The 16,028-nt window shown below is 39.4% G+C and overlaps 1 protein-coding gene across 50 annotated transcripts; it reads right to left on the minus strand.

Annotated features, from left to right (window-relative positions):
• Nucleotides 1–4,319: 4,319 nt before the first annotated feature.
• On the minus strand, nt 4,320–15,926 carry LOC148842573 (uncharacterized). 50 transcript variants are annotated; one of them, XM_088958410.1, is made up of 12 exons: nt 15,535–15,926; nt 14,435–14,554; nt 12,420–12,523; nt 12,170–12,316; nt 11,601–11,737; nt 11,147–11,414; nt 8,966–9,070; nt 8,729–8,857; nt 6,212–6,261; nt 6,003–6,100; nt 5,576–5,860; nt 4,320–5,076 (listed from the first exon to the last, which is right to left on the minus strand). In XM_088958410.1, exons 5-12 carry the CDS (start codon nt 11,713–11,715, stop codon nt 4,543–4,545), a joined length of 1,584 nt encoding a protein of 527 aa, XP_088814536.1. In that variant the 5' UTR covers nt 11,716–11,737; nt 12,170–12,316; nt 12,420–12,523; nt 14,435–14,554; nt 15,535–15,926; the 3' UTR covers nt 4,320–4,542. The 50 variants fall into 50 exon arrangements, with proteins under 50 accessions (XP_088814536.1, XP_088814551.1, XP_088814547.1 ...); XM_088958425.1 differs by having other exon boundaries at nt 11,601–11,688; nt 14,435–14,494; nt 15,753–15,909; XM_088958421.1 differs by having other exon boundaries at nt 11,601–11,688; nt 15,535–15,909.
• Nucleotides 15,927–16,028: the final 102 nt, after the last annotated feature.

Here is a 16,028-nt window from a genome sequence, read left to right on the forward strand (position 1 = left end):
AGTTCATTGTAACAAATGACAATTGTACAACTAACTTACAACTGTAATATCTCTAACACCCCCCCCCCCTTCAAGTTGGATCATGGAGTAGTCAAATGCCCAACTTGGATAAAATGTGATGAAATTGATCAGAGTTAAAAGCTTTAAGTAAACAAGTCAGCTAGCTGGTTGTAGCTAGGTAAATGGTTCCTTGCTGAACATGATCTCTAACAAAGTGGCAATCGATCTCGATGTGTTTTGTACACTCGTGAAAAATTGGATTTGCTGCGATGTATAAGGCAGCCTTATTGTCACAATGTAGAGGTATGACATTAACAGAGATGGTGAGTTCAGCAAGGAGTCTTTTGAGCCATAAGAGTTCAAAGGTTGTGACTACCATTGTACGATACTCAGCTTCAGCAGAGGAAGGTGAGACGGTATGCTGCTTCTTTGCTTTCCAAGATATGGTAGAGTTGCCAAGTATGGTAATGCAGCCTGTAGTGGAGCGTCGTGTTAGTGGACAACAGGCCCAATCTAAGTTACAAAATCCTCAAAGAATGAGGTCATTTTGGGCTGCCATGAAGATGCCAGAAGAGGAAGTGCCTTTGAGATAACAAACAACACGCAAAGCAGCATCGAGATGTTCTTGCTTGGGGTCATGCATGAACTGACTTAAGTAGTTGACAACAAAGCAGAGGTCCGGTCTAGTGACAATGAGGTACATTAGTCGACCAATAAGCCGACGATATTGTGCTGGATCAGTCAGAAATGGACTAGAAGAGTCAGTGAAGTGTCTTTGACACTCTATGGGTGTTGGTGCAGGCTTGCAATCTATCATCCCTATGTCTTGAAGTATCTTACGAATATATTTTTCTTGACTGAGAAATATGCCCGAATTAGTGTGGGTTACCTCAAGACCCAAGAAAAAACTAGGTGATCCAAGATCCTTGATTCCAAAGTGCTCATTGAGGAAGGCTTTGAGAGAAGACATGACTGAGGAATCATTCCCGACAACTATAACATCATCAACATAAACTGCGATAGCAGTGTAAGAAGTGTCATTTTGTTTGGTAAACAATGAATAATCTATCATAAATTGAGTGAAGTCTAGGGAAAGAAGTGCTTGGGTGAATTTATGAAACCACATGTGAGAAGCTTGTTTGAGCCCATAAAGAGATTTCTGCAATTTGCATACTCGACGATCACCTTGTTTGACAAACCTAGGAGGGATAGTCATGTAGACTTCTTCATCAAGATCTCCATGTAGGAAAGCATTGTTGACATTTAGTTGGTGAATGTCCTAGTTCTTGGCTATGGCAACTGCAAATAGGCAATGCAGTGTAACTAGTTTTGCTACAGGTGCAAATGTGTCATAAAAATCAAGACCTTCCACTTGGTTGTATCCCTTGGCTACTAAACGTGCTTTGAATCGCTCGATTGAACCATCAGCACGATATTTGATGCGATAGATCCATTTTGAACCAATAGCTCATGTGGTAGTTCTACAAGAGTCCAAGTGTTGTTCTTTTCCAAGGCTATAATTTCATCATCCATTGCTTGTTTCCATCGAGGGTCAAAGGCTACTTGAGCATATGTAGTGGGTTCAACCTCTAATGAACCGGTTGCATTTTTAGAGGATGGTGGTGGGTTGATGGATGGTGGAAGGGAATAGGTGTAATCTTGTAGTTGGGCTGGGACTTTGTGAGACCATTGTGGTCGTGTGGTGATGGCTGGGGTCTGTTGAATTGTGGGTGAAAGGGGCGCAGTGTCGGGTTTAGAATCGTGGATACTTTGTGAGACCGTTGTGGTCGTATGGTGATGGCTGGAGTCCGTTGAATTGTGGGTGAAAGGGGCGCAGTGTTGGGTTCAAAATCATGGATACTTTGTGAGACCGTTGTGGTCGTGTTGTGATGGTTGGGGTTTGTTGAATTGTGGGTGAAAGGGGCGCAGTGTTGGGTTGAGAATCATGGATATTAGGACTTGGAGGTGTCGAGTGGATTCAACAGTTGGGTTTTCTGAGTTTGGGAGAAGGGGAAGATATGCTCATAGAAACTTACATCCCGGGAAACAAATATACGACCGGTAGTTAGGTCGAATATGCAGTATCTTTCTTGCAACGAGGGTAGCCAACAAAGATTCTTTTAACAGCCTTGCTTGCAAATTTATCAAGGGGTCGGGGATGCACTTGAGCATAACATAAGCACCCGAATACCCGTAAATGTTCATAAGATGGTGGTGAATGAAATAGTGCTTCATATGGTGAGTGACCAGATAACACCAATGTGGGGAGAAGGTTGATGATGTAAGTGGTTGTTAGTAAACGTTCCCCCCAAAATGAAGTAGGTAGTGAGGCCTAAAATTTCTAAACACGAGCTACTTCCAGCAAATGTCGATGTTTGCGTTCAGCTATACCATTTTGCTGGGGTATATCAATGCAATGGTTTGATGTCAGATGTCATGGTGAAGGAAGTATTCTTGCAGTTGTCATGACATGAATTCAGCACCATCGTCTGATCTAACCATTTGAACTAAACAATCAAATTGTTTATGCACCATATTGCAAAAATACACGAGGGAAGGGACTACCTCTAATTTATTTCTTAACAGATATACCCAAGTACATCGGGTGTTATCATCAACAATTGTTAGAAAAACATGAGCCCCAAAATGTGAAGGAGTTTGTTAGCCTCCCCATATATCGCAGTAGTTTGAACACCAAGAATAGAAGAAATGCTATTGTTGGAAGCATGGCCAAGTCGCCTATGCCATGTGGTGCAATTGTCGTCAGTAACAGCCGAATGAGTAGATGCGGGTGTCTAATCCACAAACTTCAAGTGGTACAGACCACGGTGGAGTTTACCCACTCCAATTACCATCTTGGAAACAAGGTCCCGGAGGACACAAAAGGTTGGAAAGAATAATACCGCGCACTTTAATTGAGCAGTAAGCTTACTAACCGACAGTAAATTGCATTTGAATTGTGGCATGTAAAGCACATTATGAAGGATAGTCCCCTTAGCTAATGAAACAGAGCCTTGTTAGCTTGCTGGAATTATGTCACCAATGGGTAGATAAACTGGTTTAGTGAGGTTGCTGTGTGTGACAAAATTCAGGTCTGAAGCAACCATGTGGTCGGAAGCACCACTGTCCAAGATCCAAGAAATAGGAGAGAAGTCATTACCAGATGCATTTGCTGCTGCAAACTCAGGGGGGCTTACACTCAACAAAGAGAGCAACTGTGTATATTGCTGCATGGTAAGCCCATTGATTGGAGAGGTTCCAGTGGTGTTGCAAGGCTGTGAAGGAATGGATTCAGTTCCAGCTGCACAAGCCAAGTAGTTGGTGCCTTGTTGCCTTGACGGCCATATTTTCCTTTTTCCCAGTTGGGAGGATATCCGACTAATTGGTAGCATTTGTCTCTTGTATGCCCCTGCCGTTGGAAATGATCGCATCGAATCTTGGTTCGAGCTAGGTCCATTGGAAGCCCGAGGTGGTGGCTGAAACGAGGCTTGCAGTGCCAATGCTTCAGGAATTGACGGGCCACGAAGAGAAATAGACTGCTGATGGCATTCTTCTTGAAGTATCAAAGAATACGCCTTGTTGAGACAAGGCAATGGATCTGACTCGAGGATGCTGGACCGTATGTTGTTGTAGTTTTCATGCAGGCCCATGAGAAATTGATGCAATTTTTCCTTCTTTCGTTCAGCCACAATTATCTTTACAGCAGCGCCACATGCGCATTTTGGATATGAGGTCAAAGTGCCAAGCTCATCCCACAGTGTTTTTAATCTGGTGAAGTAGATGGTGACAAAGAGATCGGCTTGCTGTAGCATGGCCAGATCCCATTTTAATTGGTGGATTCTTGTATCGAACTTCCAGTTCTTTCCACACATCAGATGCTGAATCTACGAATGCCACACTGTCATAGATTTCTTTTATCAATGAATTGAGGATCCAAACCACAACCATGGCATTGCATTTCTATCAAGCAGTCCATTCCGGCGAGGTAGGTTCAGGATGTGACAAAGATCCGTCTATGAAACAGATCTTGTTCTTGGCACGAAGAGCGTTTTTCATAGCCCTCTGCCAAGTTGGATAGTTGTCGCCGGTGAGCAACTGTGAAACCAAGACACTTCCTGGACTGTTGGAGGGGAACAAGAAGAAAGGAGAAGCCGGACCAATGGATGTCGACAGATTGCTGGTGGACGATGAAATCGTCATTTCTTTTATCCCATGAGACACAATAAGGAAAGAGTCGTAGACGATGAAAAGAGACAAGTACGAATCGGCAGATCACCGCTGTTGTAAGTAGTCGACGGCAATGGCTTCGGATCGAAAGATTATTCCAGCCTCGCTCTGATACCATGTAAAACTGGTTCAGACGCGAAAACAGAGCAACAATTTTTTTTTTTTTCTGCTTGCTTAAATTACTGTTTCTCTTGGTAACATCTAACATGGTGTTTTTTTTTTTTTTTCTAAATCATTTCCCCGCTATCTAGATTGATGTTCAGACAACAAGCAAATGAACAGTGATAACAAAAGTAACAACCCGGTAGAAGAAAGCTAATTTTGTAGTTGAGTGGAGATACACACCATCCCCATGTGCTCTGCTTTCTTGTTTCCAATTTCCACAAGCAAAGCCAGTAGGGCCTCGCACATCTCACAAGCATCTGGTTCAGAAGTATCCCTCTTCTGTGAGGAGTAAACCATCCAAGCATGGTCCAGCTTCCGCTCAGGTCGGACCACCACAGAGCCTGGGACCTCTGCATCACGGCACGTCACCAAGCCATCACTTTTCTCTCCATACCGGAGTTGTAGATGCAGTGCACACACTGCCATGACAGCAGCAAGAGGGAAGACCACAGGTACCTTGCGCCCAGTTTGGATGATGTCAGACTCCTCATTCCCAAAACACCTAGGCAAGGGGAGCCGTGGAAGCTCTGCATGGCCTATGTGAGACATCATGGCCAGAACACCTGGTCCTACACTTGCTTCAGAGTGGAAGGACACTAAAGGGATCTGTTCTGGAAGCTTGTGCTTTGTGATGAACTCCTTCCGCTTATCATAAGTGAGATCCTCCAAGGCTCGCATGTCCCCCTGCAGTACAATTTGTATGTTTAACAGCTTCCACAACAAAGCAAGTTTTCCCCATTTCTTTTTCTGAGAATGATGATTAAAACTTCTAGTATAGAAAGATTTTGGCTCAATAAGTAGGGTAAACAATATATTTTATAGTGGTGGAAGAATTAAGCTCAGAAAAGTCCGGTACTCTGGTTGAAATGCACAGGACACACATTTTAGTTAATGGATGGGAAGTGTTAAGTGATGGTGAAAGTTAAAAACCTGATTCTTATAGTCTAATGCCCTAATTGGGTTGTGTTTTGATTGGCTGAGTCATCTTGGGGTGGGGATCAATGTCCCACTTGCACAAGCTTCAGAATTCGGTATCTTGGCTCCAAAAAATGGTGCCGTGCAGAACACAAATTCATTAAATTATAGGCTATAATCTGCAGTTTTTGAGATTTTAAAAACCGTAAGGGACCCCATTGCCCCCTAGTTCCACCTTAATCCAAAGAGACTTCGAAAATGAGATTACCTTGATAAGCTTGCATATCAAGAGCTCCATGATCATCCGAGCTTCCCTGTTAGCAATCTGGCCTTGTCGGAGAATGTCAGAAGCAATGGGGCTTCCACCGTAAGGGCTTTGCACTAATGCCAAGCCAGCAACCTTGTCTTCTAGGTCAGACCAGTAAAGGGACAATGCTGCAGCAGCATCCACCCCACCTTTGCTGTGCCCAAGCAGCATAACCTGCTTGCCAGAACCCCAATACAGTTCCTCAATGTATTGCTTTAACTCCCATGCATTGTGCTCCACTGATGCCTGCATATGAAAATTTCCAATATAAAGGGCACAACAACATGAATTATTACAGTTCTAGAGACATGATAATGATGATAATGGGGATTATAACAACTGCGATGATAATGATGGAAAAGAAGGTAAACAGGTATTCATTTCTCACCTCACTGTGAATCTTTGCAATATGGCATGCAAGACCCATCTTCGAGAAAAATCTTTTTGTATTCACAAAATACAAGGGACCATGGTTGCTAAAAAGACCTGCAAGAACCATGAGTTGCAGCAGAAAAGGATCAACAGCCTATTCCAAGAGTCAAACAAAGAGCTAGAAACTCAATGCTCTAGACTAAGAAAAAACAGAAATTTTCTCACCTGGAATTAGCAAGTAGACAAATGAATTAGGCAGAGTATGCTCTCCATTTCTGGAAACCATAGAAAGCAATAACCAATTGGATTCACATATTATAAACAAAAAGGACAAGAAAGGGAATAAGCAATGACATTCACATATACCAGGCCGTACTGGCAGGAAGAAAAAGAACCATTGCTCATACGGCACACAGTCATACATTTAAAAATGGTGCAAATAACCAATACTCATAAGACAAAATGTCCAGTGAAAAAGAATAAATGCCCATTAACTAAGACCTTTCTACCTAAAAACATTCCAAAAGCTTGCAGCATAATTGTAAGGCAATTATTACCTATCTGCAGAATGCCAGAATCAAATCTTTTTTTACTTCAGACTTGAAATATTTTTTATCAATAACTGAAATAGATTCATTAAATAAAATTAAGTACAGAGAGAGAGAGACTCTCTTAACTCTCCCAAAACAGAATGACATGATTACAACATAGCCAAAAATGGTTGATTCCTTCCCACCCCATGTTTAGCCAGTGCATCAGCAAAGAAATTAGCATCTCTTTTCACCCAATGCAGATTTACTTCCATTCCTGGTGCCAGCCACCTAACCTTCTTTTTTCATTAATGTAGTTCCACCCACCCACCCCCCTCCTTTTGAAGCCAGCTTATAACCAAACTTTGAACCCCCTTCAACTATCAGTTTGCGGATCTTCATTTCCTTGGCTTTTTGAACTCATTCCATAAGGGCTGAATTTCAGTCCTCAAAGAATCTCCCACACCAATAGGACCTGAGAAGAGAGCAATGATTCTTCCTTCATCATTTCTAAAAACTCCTCCAATGCCTGAGGGGGGCCTGGATTTCCTTCACATACCATCAAAGTTCAGAGTTCAGACATGAAATAGTTCATCAAGTACATTTAATTTAGTTTCTAAGAGGAGCACCTTATTCTTCTTGAGAGCACTGGAACTATTCAATATATACCCATTTACCACATGACCTGGATATTGTTGGGAAGAACAAACCAGAACAGTAGCACACATAGGTGTCTTAAGGGTGTCCAAAAATTGTATAGAAGAACCATTCAGTTGGTGAACATGAATCTTATGCTTTAAATTCAACCTGTGGATCGCAAATAAAATACCCAATCTATAGCAATAAGAATGATTACCATGTCTTTGATTATGCAAGATAATGAGTTAATGACATAAGAAATGCTCATTCCCATATATAAAACTCAGGTGGTCTCTCAGTCGAATGTAAAATAAATGTTTCAAGTATTATATTTCAGAAATGTGACATTCACTGTAAGTGCAGACTACTAACTACATAAGAAGGAAATTATATATATACTCTTATTATAATGAGTCCATTTATTTTCATTGCAGTTCATTAGAAAACACCAAAAACCATATCATCCAACCTTGAACATTTTTCTACCCCTTAGAGAAAAAAGAAATAACTTCCATTTGATGATAACTAGATAAAGATGGAGAAAGTAACTCTAAGCAGATTAATTATTCCTTTTTTATACAGCTTTACTGCCTCTACTACATTGAAGGGTTATGGACAAATTCATCCATCAGATAAGGGATACACGTTCACTTTTCTAGTCCACACAAGTCTTGTATCCTAGTCCACTGAAAATGCCTATTTTGAAAGCAGGGATTTTCTGCTTAAATTGACCACATGAACAAGGGGAAGTAAGTTTAAAACATTTGGCCATTTTGGAGACCCAACCAAATTTCCTTTTCATTTAAAGACTTTTCTAAATGACCAAATTAGCAAATCCAATCAGCAGATCATTACTTCCATTACAGTTGGATCCCCTTTTGTACCTTTTTTTTTTTGTTTTAAGTGTAAAATATCAAATTGAATTAACCAAAAGACATAATTACAAAGACCCCTGTATACTAAGGCACCAAATAGTGGGGATGTACAATTGGATCTATATGGCAGTATGCATTCCTGTTTACAGAAAGCACTTTACTAAAGGAAAATTCTCGACCCCCTGAAACTTTTATGAATAGACAACCATGGCTACAGCCTTCCCATCAGTTTCCTTGCCAACATATCCTCTGAGATGCAGTTATGTTAAAGATGTGACTTTTCCTTTTGACCAAGAGGGTCCAACAAACTGCCAAAGGAATCATGTTTTACGCTGGTCTGCTTTCTTACTTAACCCCTGCAGATACCGGCTTTCCAAAACTTCCCTAAATGATCTTCAGAAACAGGGTTTAGCCCCAAATATACCCAAACACCTGGCCTATAACTTATTGGCTCCTTGACAAAGTAAGAAAATTGTGATTTCCTGATTCAGGTTGCATACATACTTCTTTATCCAGCCCCAAATACTTTAGGCCCAAAGTATAACTTTCTTCATACATAAAAAGATTGAATTCCTTCCAGATTGCAAGAATGGAAGTTCTAATTATATCTGAGAGAGTTTGAAAGTGCAAATAGATTGTTATAATCAATATAATGAACTCTCTGCAGTCTACCACAGGATATTAGATTAGTTCGTTACCTTATTCGTTTAAGTAGTTCCATGAATCTAGATGTACCATCCTCCACGGGTGCCATCCCAGGAGTTCGTTGCAACCATCCAATATCATCAGAGGACCCATGCATTGTCCTCTGCACTCGGGAAAAGAAACTGGTAACAGCAGACATCCCTAGTTTATTTCAATAGGAACAAAGTGAAATTAACAGTTTCAAGGAAAATACACACAAACCCATTAAGTTCATGAACTAGCCTTTTTACCTCCGAACTTGAATTTGAGCATGTCTGACATGAAAGAAGGAACGCCTCCAACAGGCAAATGTCAACCTCCAGGCAAGTCTAAAACCAAATACAGGTAGCAGCAGCCTGGAAAAGGTTGGATCATCTGTAAGAAACATGCAGATGCACAGGTAAAGCTAAAATTAAAAGCATGCTCTGATTTGTATAAGGGCTTTAGGCTCCATTTGGTAAGACTGCAAACATCAAACCAAAGCAAATTTGCGGCCCAGTTTGGTTTTATAGACATTCAGTAAGAGTGCATATTTACTTCTAAACAAGGAGTAAAAATGTTTTTTAGTCCCCATTTGCACTCATTTAGCAGCAAGTTTTGCCTCCAAAAAAGGCTACAGAGTTTTGACTCAGGCTCAGTTTGGAAGGAGTACAAATACAAATACAAATATGTACAGTGCAAAACCTTGTATTTTGCACTATTTTGTGTATTTACACTGTACATATTTGTATTTGTACTCCTTCCAAACTAAGCCTCATTGTTTGCATTTACACTCATCTTAATGTTCAGTGGTCAAATAGCTGAATTTTTTTGAATTTGTGTTCATCTTTATCGAATAAACATAACACCAGAAAATTTGTATTCATCTTTGTACCCATCATAACCACCAAAACACTGAAAATTAAAGGGTGCAAAACCAAACTGAGTTTGCACCCTCAACTCCTCAAGTTTGAACAAATTTTCATTCATGTGAGTGCATTCATTTTTTGTACTCTTACCAAATACAGCCTTAATAATTCTCAAAGAACATTATTGTCTAAAGAACCACAGTACCCCCCCAATCTGGATTCCATGAAACCTATTCTTCCCAAATTCTGAGTGAACAATACAATTGAATTTCCATACTAAGCTATCTAAACATACAATGCCATGGTGCACCTGCAGCACTGTGATAGCCTACATCACAGAACAATGGTTATAAGTCATGGTGCATTTGAGGGTGTCCATCAAAGCTGTGTTCCCAAATTATATGGGGACCAAAGCATATGATTGGATTGTCATGCAATGACCAAGGCAGATAATTTTAATCTGTAGATATTAAAAACCGATCAGTTTAAGATGTAAATCTGGGTAGGATACAAAACTGGAACCAAATTGATTAGGCAATGTCAGATAAATTGATTAGATTACGTCAGATGCAGAGTACAAAAAGGAAATATTTCTACATCCATCTAGGAGCACCTTGTCACCTGAGATAACAAATCACATGATAGTGACACTTACCACAAAAGTATAAAACTGGACACATGCCATATGTACAGTAGGTCAGGAGCCACCACTTAATTGGGCAACAGAAACCAGATCTACAGAATATTTTCTGGACTTAAGTTTTGCACCATGGAAAAGGAAAAGGACTGAAACCAAATGGCTGAGATCACCTGACTGTAATATATTTTCCCCTGTAGATCTAGTTGGAACCTAATAAATGTAACACCTTAATCTTATGCAATCCTTATGTATTTCCGCATGTATGTAGATGTGTGTTTAAGGATAGCCTCATGAATGCTTTAGTTTTTCACCTCTCCCCGAGCAACCTGACCAAGAAAAAGGTCAGCCTAGCTTCCTTGTAATATATTTTCCCCTGTAGATCTAGTTGGAACCTAATAAATGTAACACCTTAATCTTATGCAATCCTTACGTATTTTCACATGTGTGTAGATGTGTCTTTAAGGATAGCCTCATGAATGCTTTAGCTTTTCTGTGTTTCCTTCCTCCTTTGAACCCTCACCTCTTCCCCAGCAGCCTGACCAAGAAAAAGGTCAGCCTAGCTTCCTTGTAATATATTTTCCCCTGTAGATCTAGTTGGAACCTAATAATTGTAACACCTTAATCTTATGCAATCCTTGTGTATTTCCACATGTATGTAGATGTGTCTTTAAGGATAGCCTCATGAATGCTTTAGTTTTTCTGTGCTTCCTTCCTCCTTCGAACCCTCACCTCTCCCCCAACAACCTGACCAAGAAAAAGGTCAGCCTAGCCATGTTTATATGCACAAATGGATGGATATAGAAGCCCCTGGGCCCTGGGCTCCCATAATGTTCACAATTAGAAACAAGGATACGGCAGGTTTTGACTAAAGGTTAAAATGCACTACTTAATCTTTATAACTGAATATCATTTCTCATGAGATGAAAGGATAGGAGGATTCATACCCTTGAAAATTGAAAGGACCACCCCAATTGGTATGGTTGTTTTGTACAATTTCAAAACTTCTACTTGAAGAGAAGTTTTCAAGGATTTCTGGCACTCCTGTTGCATTGATCTGGAGGCTTGTGCCTGTATCAGAAGGTTTAGGAGAGGTTGAACAACCCTTCGGATGAGATCGGTATGTCCTGCCACATGAAGATCTTGTATGCCGCCCAGAAGACAAGAATCCCATATCTTGTGAGCATCTTTCTATATCTCTGAAGACAAGATCCTCTACAACAACAAATTGTACCCAAAGATAACCATTATGTTTGTAAAATGGTTTCAAATAGCAACTATGAACTAAGGGCATAAAACTCAGTTGAGCATCCTAATTTAACAAGAATAGGATTTATAATGTAAATAAAGGTCACATAATCAAACTACCATTTATCAACCTAAAAAGGATAAAGAATTTACCAATGAAACGAATGAAGCGACGCCTTATTTGGGAAGCCAACGTCAAGATACGAAATAAAAAGTCATCCATTGACAAGCAAAAAACAAGCTGTTCAGAAGGTAAATTTGTGGTCATTGCAGAATGATAAAGTTCAGACCTGCACTAGAATTCAGTAAGAAATAACAGTAGCAGAAAACTAAAAAGGATAGAGAGAGAAGAAGAGAAGAGAAGAGAGGAGAAGGAAAAACTGGTTCGAACTAGAGAGAAAGTTCAGTTCTCCCTAGTCAGCCAGATTGTATTTATACTTTTCTAATGAAAAACAAAAGGTCTGCTGTGCCCCTACTTAAGTATGGGACACATCACTTAAACATGACACCTCACACCAAACATAAACAATTTGACAAAACTACCTCTATACAGTCAACACTAACACGGAATTACAGAAGTCTTGATGAAAGACCTTATATTAGACACTCCTAGTGACTTGAGCAGTCCTTTTATCAGGTTATAACTTATAATACACCATAAAATGACAGAGAGCAAAAAAATTGAAGTTTTCAAGAAGAAGAAGAATTGAAAATAAACTTACCAAAAAAATCTGAACTTATCTCAGTTGGTGAAGATCAAATATTGGAGAAGTGGCTGCTACTCTGAGGTGGAGATGTGTATAACTCATCATCATCACCTAAGCCTTATCCCAACCACATGGTGTCAGAGGCTCAGAGCTACACGAATCCTGTTTTGCCATTATAATATGTTTAGTGCCACATTCACTAAATATATAGAATTAAATTTCAGCCTTAAGGCTGTGTTTGGTTTGAAAGAAAAGGTAGGGAAACCTGTACAAGGTACACAGCCTAAAGGATGGAGGTGTGTATCACTGCCATCAGGATTTATAGGTCTCTCATTGGGTCCAAGCTATAGATCCAAGCAATATGAGATCCTATAATTGAAAGTTTCAAGTGTAAATCATCTGGATAGAAGAAGGATTATTGTTTAAGTAAATAAGGCATAAATTTCATTAAAATAAATAAAAAGGTTGCAACAACAAATAGGGTGATCACATAGCACCCTACCCACAAAAACAAACAAGAAGAAAGCACAAAAATGGGGACTTCTTGTAGGACAGTCCAAATGAGGAAAAGAAATTCCATTTGGTGGCCTGGTTATGTCTCAAAAGATGAAGGGCAGTGGGTGTAAGACGACTAAGTGGCTGTTTGATAACAGCTTAAGTTGCCGAACTGAAAAACTTATTGCTTTGTCTTTTAGTGGATAAAATGATCAAATAATAAAATATACACGAGTATAGTAGTCTACCCAACTTCAGCTTCAGCCATTAAGGAGCTAACAACCACCTTAAAATCTTATTCACTAAAAACCAAACAATAAGCTTTTAAGTTCAGTTGCTCCAGCTGTTTTATTAAACAGCCCCTAAGGATGATGAATAGATAGTTCTTGGAAAATGGCTCTGGAGATAAGGGATGGAGAAAGAGAATCTATGGTGTGATAAGCACGGGAGCAATGCTATGAATTAGGAAGTTTCACATATCTAGAATACATTTGCAGCGAGCTTATAGAAGGGTATAACGCAAATTATGGATGAGTTTGGAGGGATGCACAGTGACAGATCATTGGAATTTGGAAGCAGTCTAACGAGACCTGTTCAATATTGCATTCAACAAAGATGCAACAATTCAAGATTATTACAAGGTAGTGAGCAGCAGCATTTTTTTTTTTTTGGCACCAAGATTTCTTTGTAATGTGAATGATTGGATGCTGACATTTCAATATTTCACCTAAATTGTTGCCACATACAGACATGGAGGATGGCAGATTTTGAATGGTGAGTAGGACTGACATTTTATTACTAAACCTTTCTCCTATGAAAGGAAAAAGCCAGTATACTTTTTTCTGTGGAGGTAGATTCAGAAGACTCATGTCTCCTCTAAAGTATCCTTCTTCACATGGATGCTAGAATTGGATAGGATTTCGACCATTAACATCTCATCAATAAAGGAATAAATATTAAAAATAGGTGCTATCAGTGAGGTGCTAAGGAGGGATCACTTAAATATCTAATAATCAATTGTAACTTCATTCTTAAGATTTTGTCTCATTTCCTTGAACTTTTCAATCAGCAATGGGTAACTCTGGAGGACCTTCCTAGATTAATCTCATCATAGAAGGTGCCTGGTTTCAGTGTAAGAAGGAAAATATTAGTGAACCTGCTTCGTTTTGCACTATGCTGGACTATATGGAAAATGAAGAACAACAGGATTTTTGAATCTAAGGAATATGGGGAAATAGTTGGCTAAATAGAGAAGGCTCTTGTTTGATGGACTGGGATTCTCAAGCATTTTAATGGGTTCAACAGGATCATTTCACAAACCAGTAGATTAGTTTTATCTCACATTTATCCTTTCTAGAACAATAAGAAGGTTCATATACTAATGTTTTCTTGCTGTTATGCCTCTGTTATAATCCTTGTAACCATTTCAACTTTAAGGGAACCTCTCCCTCAGTTTCTCAGTAGTACAATATTAGTTAAAATTTATAAAAAAAAATGACTGAAAACAAACTAGATTTGAGGACAAATTCTTTTAAAAAAAGAAAAGAAAAAGATTATCCAATGTGTAACAAACCCTCCCACACAACTATCTTTCATGCTAAACAGATAAAAAGCTTGAGTCTCACAACATGCTTTCTTTCATTTCCCCGATTCCTAAGGAGAAAACAATTCTTTGCATCATGTCAAACCTGTTGTGACTTAGTAATCTAATTCTAATAATTTTGTCAACCACAATGCACAGATATGCAGAATGTAGGTATATGCATCGGATAAAATAACACTCACAGATGAAGAGATGGAATTCATTTGCCTGTTGATGCATGACTCTCCCATATATCTCCAATCCTGAATGAATACACAACAGGATAAGGCTACTAATTCTGTCTGAAAGGAGCACAAGAGTTCCTACAATAGAATGCCCAAGAAAGCAAAATAAGAATCATTTTGGAAGAACTTAAAAGAAAAGGATAGATGTGCAGCTCTCATCTGTACTAAATTATCTAAAAGGAAAGGAGGCCGTCTACAACTATACAGTCATCATAAGATGGGACCCAGGTATAGTAATTTGAGCATCTTTTATGCTATGCACAAAAAGAATAATTTATATATAATTTACTCTAATATTCTGCTGAGCCAGTTCAAGGAATCAAATGAAGTGATTGGTCATTTCCAGAAAACAAAATCAAATATTGAAAATCAATAGTCAAAACAAAAATTGAAGAATAGCAGACAAATGGACAGAAATGCAAATATTGGCTGATAGATCAAAAAATAAAAATATTGGTCATCTCTGCTCTAACTTCTAGACAGCCAGTCTAATTACAGAAATCAGAAAACGGAAGTTGAAGAATAGCAGATAAATGGACAGGAATTCAATTTTACACCCCCCCCCCCCCAATTTATATACCCTAGCTGAAGGAAATCAAACATTCAACAGTCTGTCCTAATTAGCAAACTAAAACCATTTTAAACCCAAGGACAGACAGAAGAGGTCCGAATCAAATACAGCACCCTGCAATATAGCCTCGAGAAGTAAAAATAGACCAGGCTGATCAAACGCAGAAAACCAGTGGGTTGAGAAACATAACAAGAAAAGTAAGAAAATCATCTTATCCAATGTCCAAACGCACGCCTACTTCCATTTTACAATTCTCTCAGAGGATCCAACTACGACTACGTAAGTAGTTGGAGAAAAGGGAATCTTCTCTCACAGACACGGATAAATATAGAGGTGCATATACCAAACCTCAAAAAAAAGCTACCTAAATACGGAATTCTGCCTTCGAAGTTTGAAGAAGCCGACGGTGAATTTGGAATTAAAAAAAAAAAAAAAAAACGAATTGCAAGAAATTAGAAATTTTGCATATCCTTCTCCATGGCACCACCTGCTTCAGATCGTTAACTGTGACGCGATCGTCAAATTGTAGATAAGTAATTTTTGCAGTGTTCTAAAACGTTGGGTGGAATTGGGATTGGGACCCGCTTCCGATTGTTCATTGAGAAAATGAAAACCCACAACCCGCAAACCAGAGGCAAAGGCCAGACAACAATCGCATCGCTGCTCAATTTATTATTTATGGTGGGAGGAAAAGTGATGCTTAGCTTGAACGGTCGCTTTGCTTTGTGCGGGACGGAACTCGGAAGTATCTTCTAGATTGAGATGGACACTGTACTGTACTGATGAAGCCTCCTCACCATACCACACACCTACCCTTCCTTCATGCCATCTGGATGTGGATGACGACGACGTACAGCCAGCACCTCTCTCCCTCTCTGCATTATGTTATGGCGTATTCCAATTGAATTAAGTCAAAAGTCTCACTTATCTATCAATCTCAACCATTCAATCAAGCAACAATTGCATCGCGGTACAAGTGTT

The sequence above is a fragment of the Nelumbo lutea genome, chromosome 8 (genome assembly GCF_056320005.1).
Source record: "Nelumbo lutea isolate HS-2025 chromosome 8, American lotus-T2T, whole genome shotgun sequence".
In the NCBI taxonomy this organism is placed as follows: Eukaryota; Viridiplantae; Streptophyta; class Magnoliopsida; order Proteales; family Nelumbonaceae; genus Nelumbo; species Nelumbo lutea.

What these genes read in the sequence shown, in the direction of transcription:
- LOC148842573 (XM_088958410.1), bottom strand. Translation starts at nt 11,715, where the DNA reads ATGACCACAAATTTACCTTCTGAACAGCTTGTTTTTTGCTTGTCAATG. An exon ending in GGTCCTTTCAATTTTCAAGG is followed by an intron (nt 9,071 to 11,146) that starts GTATGAATCCTC and finishes AACCTTTTCCAG; the next exon opens with GCTGCTGCTACCTGTATTTG. An exon ending in TGTCTACTTGCTAATTCCAG is followed by an intron (nt 6,101 to 6,211) that starts GTGAGAAAATTT and finishes TGGTTCTTGCAG; the next exon opens with GTCTTTTTAGCAACCATGGT.